General features: G+C 34.4%; 1 protein-coding gene across 17 annotated transcripts in view; it reads left to right on the plus strand.

Annotated features, from left to right (window-relative positions):
* Positions 1-12,269, plus strand: part of TRIP12 (thyroid hormone receptor interactor 12) — a 139,861-nt gene that overhangs the window by 55,811 nt on the left and 71,781 nt on the right. For all 17 annotated transcript variants that reach the window (XM_045853306.1, XM_045853343.1, XM_045853376.1 and 14 more), the window contains one exon: positions 10,405-10,510. In XM_045853306.1, coding sequence (XP_045709262.1) covers positions 10,405-10,510 — 106 coding nt within the window. The remainder of the gene's footprint in view (positions 1-10,404; positions 10,511-12,269) is intronic.

The following is a 12,269-nucleotide window of genomic DNA, read 5'->3' on the forward strand; positions in this document are numbered from 1 at the left end:
TTAACCCTAGGGATCAGAATTTAGATTCAGTGGTTAGAAGTTGAGTTTTCTGATTAGTATATCTCAGGAAAATGAAATCTGTAAATTATCTAAAAAAGTGGAATGGATTTATACTTTGTGATACAGAAAGCAATCCAAATTGGGTAGATTGTTTTCTTCAACTTTTAAGAATTTGTGAACCTATTAATTAGAGTATAAGTGTTTCCCCATGTAAAGGCTCATTCTAAGATATGATTGGTTAGTAAAGCTTCATGGTAAAGCAGACTTTTTCCAAATGATAGAAATAAAGTACTTACAAGATGCTTTGTGAAACCCATTTCTCCATGATCAAGTAACCATTCATGGAGATTCAGATTATGCATTAGCATAGGAAAGCTGTGAGAAATAGCAACTTCTGCTTAACCCAGTATTTTACAAATTTGGTCACCTATATTACCTTGGAAGATAGCAGTGGTCTGTGGAACACACTTTGGGAAATGATATAGCACATTTAGTCAGGACACTTAAGTAGGAAGACCCTTCCCTGTGTGCTGGCCTGGCAACATTAATAGGCTGGCGAACCCTTTCCTGGGGAGGAACTAGGGTTGGCGGGAGGGCTGGTGAAACAACAACTTTTGTGATAGGCTTCCTGAAGCCTGTTCTTGCCAGCAGCAGCTGATCGAAATAACTTTAGGACAAAGGTCATCCTATATCAATTAGTAGTAGTCTTGAGGTAATAGCCCAGAAAGGATAGTGTTATGTGACAATTTTTTATGTGCATTAGGAAGTTACTCTGTGTAACTTCCTAATAAACAACACATCCTGTAAACAACACATACGTGTTGTTTAACCTGACCAGACATTCTTAAAAATTTACATAACATAAATGTAAAACCTCTGGGGCAATGTAATGAGACAAATGATTTTCAGAAATGGATTATAATGTTTTAAATATAATATTTAAAAAATATTTTCTTAATTCACCTGGCTTCAAAATATGTTTTGCTAATCTATTTTCTTTATAAATAAAGCTGATTTGGAAATAATTTGACTTTCAAAGTGTGTATGTCTGAATAGTAGTAGGTGGTGATGGATGGCACAGAAATATAAGACACAGTTTGTGATCACAATTTGAGTAATTATGCAGGGTTTTTTTAACAGAAAATTTAAAGGTATTATATTTCCAATTTGATGTGTCTATTTGTAGATCCAGTTTTTTCTTATTTAAACTGGATATCGTGTGCACATTATTAATAACCTAGTCAGCAGTAGTTACCACTTATTTTTCAGCTTATGTTTCAAACTCTTCTGGTGACTTGCATGCAGCCCGAGGCCATTATTAGAACTAGAGAAGAACCAGACAGGTGCCAAAATCTGGGAAGGTAATTTCTGGGTTAGGACTCCTTTCTGTCAGTCTGAGACATGGTGCTTTGCACTTCTGAGTTGAGCAAAAGAAAAGAATTTAAAAGTTAAACTCTTGGTTTCACCTAGTTAGTTGGGGCTAGCTTATAGGGTTATCTGTACTGAGTTTACAAAGTTGAATTATCATTTAGTGTCCTGAGGTGTTGGGTGAGAAGCTTAAAGGGACAGGGTTGGGTATTAAATGTTTTCTATATTATAAGGCAGCTGTTAACATCATTGCAACTGTTCTGAAAAGTTACCAACAATTCCTAAAATATATATTAAAATTTAAAAAATGGGTTGCCAGTTTTTTTAAAAGGTTAATATGTATGTTGGGTTAGATTAAGAATTTAGACAAAGCACATTTTACTAAACTTACGTGTAAATTACTGAAAACTGAGTTTCTGTGTTCCGTAATATTTTCTCACAGTTTTGATTATAAAATGTTTGTTATTTAAAAAAAGAATAATCCAGACAATACCAAAATGTACAAAGAAGAAAAAATGCAAAATCATCCAATTTGATTACTGAGGACTACTTTTCTCCTTGTGTGTGTATCCTGATAAGTTTTTTTCTTTACACTTACCAGTGTTGAAATGCAGTTTAAAGTGTTATATAAAATTTATTTTTTAGAAAGCAACCTTCCTGTCACATTGCCCTTCCCTATAACTGATTATTTTGGTACTTATTTTGCTGGCTTTAAATTATGTGCTCAGATGTATACTTGTTGATTATTGCACTCTTGTTGTTGAGCACTATTACATGTTTTTAAAGAATATTTACACCGCCTTTTTGCCCACCAAATGCATACTATCCAGACTTCTCATTTTCCCAGTTATAATTTGGTGCTCAGTATTAGAATGGTTACATAAATGCCATTTACAGAGCTACATGGGAACTTTTCTTTCACACACATTGTTTTCCTGAAATTAATAATTTTTTTGTTGTTGTCATCACTCTTTTTTGGGAACCTAGTACTCCAGACTGTGCTGCTAACTGTTTAAATCTTTTTTTCAAGCTGTCTACATATATTTGTTTCAGTTTCCTGAGAAAAAAGAGTCCTCTGGATGTCTGCTTTTTTAAACCTGATTTCTTCAGTCTTTTCTGTTTACAGAATCCACATCATGTTCTGTGACGGAACATTATCTTCCACTTGCTTTCTAAAAAGAAGTGCCTTTGAGAATTTAAAAAGCTTTTGACTATTTTCAGATTTTTAAATGTTTGAACATACATAACCTTGATACGTGTTTGACCAATTGAATATAGAGTTCTGGGTCATAAATAATTTTTATTTAGAACTTGGAAGAATTACATTATCTTTTAGCTTTCGATAACTACGGACATTCTGATTTCTGGTGTGTTGTATATGTAACTTGTTTTTCTGGATACTTGGAGATCTTTACCTCCATTATTTAGAAATGTCACAATTTTGTCATAGCTGTGGGTTTGTTTTCATTCCTTGTTACGGTGACCAGGAGTCCTGGATTCCCTTGGGTCTTGGGACATTCCCCAAGACTCAGGATTTCCAGCCTTAAAACTACAATAGTCTTATAATTTTTGGCGATCATTCTTTTGGAAAGTTCTGATCTTAACTTTTTATTATTGTTTTCCTTTTTGTTCTACTTTCTGGTAGGTATCTTCATGTTTACTATTTGTTTTTATTTTCAAGAGGTTAATTTGTTCTCATTTACTTTCTTGTTATGGATGTATTTCTTTTTTTGAGGACATTACAAGAGTTTTTCTTTGTTATACAGTCCTGTGTAGGCTGTATGTGTGTGTGTCTGTGTTTGGGATAGGTTAGGTTTGTTTTGTTTTTGGCTTTCATACTAAGAATTTTTCTCAGATTCTTGTCGTTTCTGGTTGTTTCCCCAGACTCAGTGTAGGGGCACCAAAAATCTAATTTGTAAGCTCTGAGCATGTAGACGACATTTGACTGAGACTTGTTATCTACTGAACTGGTTGGGCTATTCATTACGAAATCTCTCATTATTTTTAGGGTTTTCTTTTTCTTTCCACAGAGTAGATTCTTTCAGGCTCCTGCCTGGAGATAAACACTTAACTGCTTGAGCTCTGGGGGCTGAGTCAGAGAAGAGACAGCTGAGAGAGGGGCCAGGTGTCATTTATTGAGTTGTTTGCACTTCTCCCCGCCCCTCATTGGTGGTATGGTGTACCTATTTTCATCTGTGTACTTTGAGAATTTTTTTATTTTATACTTTCTAGAGAATAATGGTCTTGTGCTTTGCTCCCTCAAGAGAGGGACAGTTACACCAGCTATGTACTTGAGGGAGGGGATCTAGGGTCTGACTGCTTTGTGACCAGCCTTTCAGTTTTAACTACGAAGTCTGTCCAGAAGTACCTGGTACCATCAATTCCTGAACCTTTGTGAGATTCTGAGTATCATTCTAATTGGTAGTTTATCTCAGTTTTCTGGATTTCCCAGAGCAGTTAGCACTAGAATTCCTGTTTTTCATCTTCTAAAACTGTGTTGTGGTAATAATCCCTTCCATTCTTCCCATCCTGGTAGATTTATGCTTCAGATTCTTGTTTTAGTGCTGTTTTAGTGGAGTTCCATGAGAGGTCAGAAGTGAATGCTTACGTTCAGTCTTCTTTCTTTACCCAGAAGGCAGATACTTTTCTATGTGTATGAACCTACTATCAAAAGTAGGAGCTCGTTCTATGTGACAGTAGGCATTGGTTTTTGTGCGTCTGTTACAAGCCAGGCCCCATACTAGGCACTTACGTTGAATTTCATGTTCACCTTTGTGAGATTCTGAGTATCATTCTAATTGGTAGTGACAGAATGAGGTGGTATCCATGTTTTAGATAGGAAGAAATCAAAGTGTTTTTTATCTGCCTAAACTATTAATAGATGTTTTTCCTTTAAAAAAACAACTATGAATTCTATCAGTTTTAATGGGTACATATGGTTATACCTTAATTTATCCTATTCCCTGCTAATGGGCATTTATATTCTAAATTTTTAAATTGACAATAGCTTTGTGATTTACATCATTTCCTGTTAGGTCACTCATTATGTTTGTTTTAAATATTTTTGTCTATTTTAAATTGCCCCTAGAAATACATGAATTTGCATTCCCACTAGCAGTGTAAAAATGCCAGTTTACTCATATTCTCATTAAGTAACTCTGTTCCTGCAGTTTTTATTATACTGATGTTTATTGAACCATTCCTTATTATTGGAGATTCAGCTCTTTACAAATTTCTCATTATCAAAAATAACAATGCTTAGGTGAATGTCTGCAAATTTCTAATGTTTTAAATTCATATTGCCAACTCAGTATGTGAAATTGTTGTGCACCAACTTGGAAATATGAATTTGGGATTTAGCTCACTGTCATCTGCAAAACTTCTCTTTTATTGCTATTGAGTAATTTTAAAATAAACATCTGTAAATTCTTTATATCATAGATTACTTTTCATTTTATGAATTTTAGGGTTTTTCTTTAGGATTTTATTTATTTTTAGAGTGGGAAGGGAGGGAGAGAGAGAGAGAGACATCAATGTGCGGTTGCTGGGGGTCATGGCCTGCAACCCAGGGATGTACCCTGACTGGGAATCGAACCTGCGACACTTTGGTTTGCAGCCCGCACTCAATCCACTGAGCTTTGCCAGACAGGGATGAATTTATTTTAGTAAAGTAGCCACTAATAAAGATGCATAAACTTGAAAATAAACACACAAAAAATACCAAAGGTACATCACATTCTCATGATTCTGTGCTGCCCAAAGAAATCAAGAGCTAGTTATTGAGAATATACCTATTGTTAGTTGATTATCCTTATTAGGTCCAATTTTTCCAGTAGCCAAATGACCCTATTAAATGATTATAAATTGAACTCTTCATGCATGCTAATCATCATGCTATTTGGTGCTCTTTTCCTTCCTTTTATGAAGAAAAAAGGAGTGTTTTTGAAAACCCTTTGAAGTAGATTGGACATGTAAATAATGTAATTAATTGTTAGCACTTTTTAATTTATAAAAATTGAGAAAGGTCAGTCACAGTCATCTTTGACATCTGCATATGTAATTGAATTGTAGTGATTTTTCTGGATATTAACACTTGTTTAAGGTCAATACCTTAAGATTTGTGTACCTTATTCGTATTGGTTTTTCTACTCCATTTACTGTCTGTAGGAATATGACAAAAAGACGTAAAAATTAAGACACCTAATATTCTAGAAAAATTAGTACTGAAACTTATCGCCAAGATATTGTTTAGCTCAGGTATTTGCCTTTTCTTTCTAAAACATAAAGGGATTACATAAAGGGATTTATTTTTATTTTTGTTTTGGAGAAGTTTTTGTTTTGTTTAATTTCTACTGATTTTTAAGATTTAGGTGAGTGCTTAGACTAGTCTTTTTCTCCTCCAAGTCCAGGTTATTAAACATTTTTTGTAAAGGGCCATATGGTAAATGTTAGTCTTTACTGACTACATAGTCTTGATCACATCTTTCATTGTAACTCACTAAAAATGTAAAACCATTTTTAGTTTGTGAGCTATACAAAAAAACACGCCACCAGCTAGATTTGGTCTGTAGTAATAGATTGTTGACACCTGCTCTAGAATAAAAATTTAAATAATGACTTACAGTCAGAAGATTTGGGTTTATGTGATGGATAAGTCAAAGTTAAATGGAAATCAGTTCAAGTGACTGGTAAAGCCAAGAGATTCAGGATTGGCTGGATCCAGGAGCTCACATGAAGATGGTCCTATTTGTCCCAAGCCTTGTGACTTAATGATCCCCTCATTTTTGCACCCCACAAAGAAGACATCAACCTCCCTGTATCTCCTTGAGTCAGATGCCTACCTTTCCATGAATGAATCACTGGTGGAGGGGAGAAGGGATGGTGGTTGTAGAATTGTGATTGGAGATGAGTGAAATAGCATGCATAGTAGGAGTGTACTGTGAATGACAGCTTCATCAGTATCATGGGGAAAGGGTAAGAGATAATCTCCTTAGAGAATTTTTTTTTTTTTAAAGGGTGATTAATCCTTAGAGAATTAAAAAAGTACCCTGAGGCAGGGTGCTCAGAAAAAGTGTTGCAGGGGGTAATGCAGCAGATGTCTGCTGGTCATTTTTTTTTGTGTTACTTTAAAGTAAATGTGTAAGTTGGAGAATAAAAACATTCATGTATTTGAATGATGTCATTATTCACTGAAGAAAGGTGTTAGGTTGATCCCCCCCTCAACACACTTCTGCTTGATTTTCAAACAGCTTTATCAGCTACATTGATATTCATGTCTATTTTGACTCCTTATACAAGAGAAGGACAAAAGGAATCTTTAGGAAATTGAAAAGTTTATTTAGTTATTGCATTGCTAATACTTTATCATGGGGGCACTGTATTTTCATTGAAGGACTTTGTAATAGGTCTGGTATGTGTGTATATACCTATCAAAGATTAGTATACCTATAACAGATCATGGAACAATTAAAAGTAGAATAAAAGCATGATAGTGAATATGTATGGCCCAGTTGTACACTGCTACTTTTAAAGTAACACAATCAAGAGTGGAAACCTTACCTTTCCAAGGAATGGAATTTTTTCCCACTTTTGGTGACTCTGGTAGTAAAATTAGGTCATGTTACTACTGCTCATTTCTTCTGCAAATGACAAAATCACAATTATTTCACAGTTTTGTAATGTAATGAGAAATACTTTAAGTAAAAAAGGAAAATCAGTTATAAGCAGGAGGTACCCAAGAACATCTTAACTATTTTTAAGGGTCCAGAAGGTACTATATGTAAGGCCTGCAATGTTAAAATTTTAAAAATGTTTATATTTAAAACTCCAAGTTTACAGTAGGATATGTGAGAGGTTTAGTTACTTTACATTTCAGATGTCACACTTAGCAAAAGGAATCATTTCTTTTAAAAAGATGAGGCCCTGGATTTCCAGCAGTTGAGTTTGAGGAATACTGTGTTTCACCATGCATAATGTGCTCCCTTGTATAATGTCCACCCACATTTTTGTGTGCATTATACATGGGATTATTATACCCATGGTATGTAATCATTACACCCTTGTATAATGCACAGCTTCATTTGCCCAAAAACTTGGGCAAAATAGTGCGCGTTATACATGGCAAAATACAGTACTTCTTCAAAAGGGAAAAAGTAAGGCATACTTACTGTAGAAGAAAATACCAATTAGGACTTTTAAAAGAATAATACTAACTGCCTGTTTCACCTTTGTCCAAAGGAATAAAGATTATAGGAATACATTCCTAGTAATAGATTTGTGTATTCTTATACCAATATAAAAAGGTCAGGGAACTTTGATAAAAGTAATGTGTCTACATTTATACCTCACTTCATTACACGAAGGCCCCTTCCTTGGTAAGAATATATTAACCTAACCAGTGATATTCTCTGGTTGCTTTTCAGAGTGGCATCTTAAACATGAATGATAAATACAGTTTTGCTGCATTACAGCACCTGGAGAAAAGGGGGTGTGTGGGTGTTCCCACACACGTGTTGTAATTGGTTTTTAGTAGGTTGTAGGTTTATACTTAATATGATTCCTTTTCTATTAAAATACTCCTTATTTGACCAGTAGAATAAAGAAAGCATGTTTTAATTCTACAAAAAAAACTATTTTTATATAGTTTTAAAAATTTCCTTTTTTTTACTATGCAAATATATTGCTTGAAGGTTTCTAAATGAACCAGTAAAGCAAAATTTTAACAATTTGCCAGAAATGTATTGAACACACAGTATACTGTTCTTCAGAATAAGCTTAGGAATTGTGTAGTTAGGTACCTCTAAGCAAGTCTGTTAATATTTTTGTGTCTGAAAAATAAGAATTAGCAACTTTATACCTGAAAGGTATATATGCTTTTTTGAAAAACTCCATAGCCCATTAAAACTCAAAGATAGTGTATTCTGGCATCATCAATTTGCTGAATGGCCAAAAAAGGTTACAGTTATTCACACTTTCTAGGAAGTACTTGGTTTACCAAGTTGTTTTAACATCAACTTTCCTTTTCCCCATCATCTATGTAGTTCTTCTAAGAAAGAATTCACTTGATTTGTTTAGATACCCTGATAAGTTTCTACTAATCTTAACAATGTGTGAGAGGTTCTGTTCTAGTTTTAGGAGTAGAGTATGTAAAAGCAAGTTTTGTCTGTCATCCTGGACTCAGGTAATGTTATAAATAGCAATACATCTCTTCTATTAGAGAGCATTCATTATATGTAGCAGCTCCTTTACCATGGGATTGCCTTTGAGACAACAAAATGTTTGGGGTTATCTGTCCTAGTTTATCAGGCTAGATAGTGTTACTGTCAGTCCAACAGTCATTTTATATTGTGATATGGTTATGACACGTTACAAATATTTTTCTGTTCCACTTTGTTATTTGGTTTTTCTCCACCTTACTTCTCTGAAACTTAGCACAGTTCTATTTAACACCAAATATGGGTAAAGAGTTTGTGCACATACACAGAAAAATACCATACCATACCCGCTCCACAGTAAAAAGGAATGGACTAACATGGACAACAACATGAGTTTATTTCCAAAACGCTGTGGTTTCATTCATATGAAATTTTTGAATAGGCAGTAGCAACAAAATGGCAAATCGTTGGTTGCCAAGGCCCAGTGTGTTGGGAAGATTTAACTGCAAGGGGCATGAAGGAACTTTTTAGAGGAATGGAAATGTTTTGTGTCTTGATTGTGGTGGTCTTTATATGGGTGAACACATTTGTGAAACTCATTGAACCCATATACTTAAAACAAGTACCTTTTATTATATTGAAGCTTTTAAGTTGTTTAAAAGAAAGTTAACCACCAAAGTTTAAAATAAAATAGGCCATGAGTAGTGAAATGTCAGAGAGCCTGGCCAAAAAGTATACTGTCAACCTCAAATTAACAATAGAGCAGTAGCCTACAATTCATTAAGTTGAGTATTTTATTTTGAATGTCACTGAATAGATGTAAAAATTGGTGCTGGTGTCCATCCTGTATCATGGTATGTGTAAGGACACTTGAGTATTACATGAGCTAAGTTAGTGTAATACAAGGGTTTTTCAGGAGCTTTATGAAAGAAAGCACTTTGGTTTTGGCAGTGTTTAACTGTAATATGCACTCATGTTTTTTTTCTCTCTCTAAATTGTACATTTTTTTAGTCTTACAACTTAGTCACACAATCAATATGTATAATTTAATATTTTCTGAAATATTAAAAACAATTTCTGAATTTTTTAACATTAAAAAATAGTGATTCTAAATACCTGAATGTATACCTTTATAATCTGGTCAAATGCCATGTCCAGTGAAGGTTATTGTACAAAGATAAAATAGTATAGGATATCAGGCAGAAATTTTTGATCACATCAGATAATTCTGGTGATATGCTATATTGGAAATCAACATAAAAATAAAATTTAACCTTAATTTCTTAGGCTGATCTTCTTTACCCACTGAAAGTTTTATTTTTTCATCTTTATAGAGTTTGAGTATAGATCATCTTTCACAAAAGCCACTTTTGGGGGTGGGGACTAAAGGTATGGTTTAAATTTTTAATGGTAATGTCTGTCTGAACATAAATTTGGTTTTTATAGTTTGTTTTCTTATTAAAGATTCTTCTAATAATGTGGTTTTCACTTAACAACTTTCTTTATATATGGTGGAAATACCACTCCAAGTTGAATGAATTGAAGTTTTAAATTGAGAGTCTAAAAGGTCAAGATCTAGAACTCTGTTTACCACCTCTTTCCTGATGTTTAAAAAAAAATCAAGAGTAAAGAATTTATCTTTCCACTTTAAATTAGTGAAGTGATAAAAAATTAATGCATCCTGGGATCTGGGTAATTGTATATATTAACATCTATTAAAGGTGATTCCACAGTTCTAATGGAAATATGCTTATCGACTTTTCAGGTCATTTAGTGTTGAAGATTCTGTGGGATTTGGACCGGGATGATGACCTGAAGAATTCTGTAGTTTTTAAGATAACGTCTCTTGCTAACATTTTACTTTCATATTTCCCATGTATAGGCTTAAGAAAATCTACCAAGAAGCGCAGTGAATCCCCACCTGCTGAGCTCCCCAGTTTGAGGCGGAGCACACGCCAAAAGACCACGGGCTCCTGTGCTAGTGCCAGGTAATAACTCAGGTTCTTCCAGTTTATGATTAGTTCATATCTGTGTTGAGTGAGTTTCCATCAAAATCATTAACTTTGTAAGCTTAAAAATTTTTTTCGCTTGAATATTGAAATAAGGAAATTTATTTTATTATTTTTTAAATATTTTATTAGAGTGGGGGAAGGAAGGGAGAAAGAGAGGGAGAAAAACAGCACTGTGTGAGAGTAGTTGCATCTCCCACGCCCCCAACTGGGGACCTGGCCCGCAACCCAGGCGTGTGCCCTAACTGGGAATTGAGCTGGGGACCTTTCAGTTCACAGGACGGCACTCAGTTCACTGAACCACACCAGCCAGGGTACAAATTTATTTTAACATAACTATTACTACTTTCATGAATTCTTTCCCAATATTTATTTACATGTTTTCGCTAAGTTTTAATTATACTAGTTTTTTGTAACACTTTTTTATCCTTTATCTTTCTCGTTGTTGCTACATTATTTTTAGAGTCATTGCCAGGTGCTTGGACATTTGATTGTTTTTGGAGTTCCATTTACCAAATCTCTAAAGAGCATCTTTAAGCAGATTTGGGTTATTTTTTTAAAGATAGTGTAATGAATGGAACAAAAGGGATGCCTGTTTTAATGGCTATGATGTTGCCTAATTAGTTTCTAAACACATTGGCACCAGTTACTGAGTTTAATGGATGAGTGGGAGAGATGTTCTTAATCTTCATTTTGCATTACAACACCTACCCCTTAAGGAAAAATGCAGGTTTTGTTTGTATTATTTCAGGTCTCTAATTCCCATTTCTCCCCGTTGCTATTTTAGAACTCATTTTCAGAAAACCAGCTACCTTTAATGTGATAGTGTATTGTTTACTCATATTTCACATACTTTTATTAACTGATTGGGAATCTTACGTTAATGATAAAAATCTTTTTTTTCTTGCAATTTCATTCCCATATTTTCAACCTCGGTCATCAGTTGGTCATGTGCTGATAACTATTCACAACCTCACAGGATTTTTCTTTCATTTACATGTAGTTTGTTCTCTCTATTAAATGTGCCAAAACCCAGCAATCAAGTAATTTTTGAAAGTATCTTTTATTGATTATGGTATTACAGTTGTCTTAGTTTTCCTGCCTTTGCCCCAGTCTGCCCGGGATCCCCATTTCCTCCAGCAGCCCCCCTCCCCCCTTAGTTCATGTCCATGGGTTGTGCATGTAAGTTCTTTGGCTTCTCCATGTCCTATACTGTTCTTGACATCCCCCCATTTTGTACCTGCCAGTTATGCTTCTTAATCCTTGTACTTTAACCCCATTTTCCCCCTTTTCCCAGCTGATAACCCTCCAGATGATCCCTGTTTCTGTGATTCTGTTCCTCTTCTAGTTGTTTGCTTAATCTGTTTATTTTAGATTTAGTTGTTAATAGCTGTGAATTTGTTGCTGTTTTAATGTTCATAGTTTGAACTTCTTCTTTTTCTGAAATAAGTCCCTTTTAACATTTCATTGAATAATCGCTTGGTGATGATGAAATCCTTTAGCTATACCTTGTCTGGGAAACACTTTATCTGCCCTTCCATCTAAATGATATCTTTTCTGGGTAGAGTAATGTCGGTTGGTTGTAGGTCCTTGCTTTTCACCATTTGAATACTTCTTGCCAGTTCCTTCTAGTCCGCAAAGTCTCTTTTTGAGAAATTAGCTGACAGTCTTATGGGAACTCCTTTGTAGGTAACTCTGTTTTTCTCTTGCTGTTTTTGAGATTTTCTCTTTATCTAGC

The sequence above is a fragment of the Phyllostomus hastatus genome, unplaced genomic scaffold (genome assembly GCF_019186645.2).
Source record: "Phyllostomus hastatus isolate PE091 unplaced genomic scaffold, TTU_PhHast_1.1 phas_contig_137, whole genome shotgun sequence".
In the NCBI taxonomy this organism is placed as follows: Eukaryota; Metazoa; Chordata; class Mammalia; order Chiroptera; family Phyllostomidae; genus Phyllostomus; species Phyllostomus hastatus.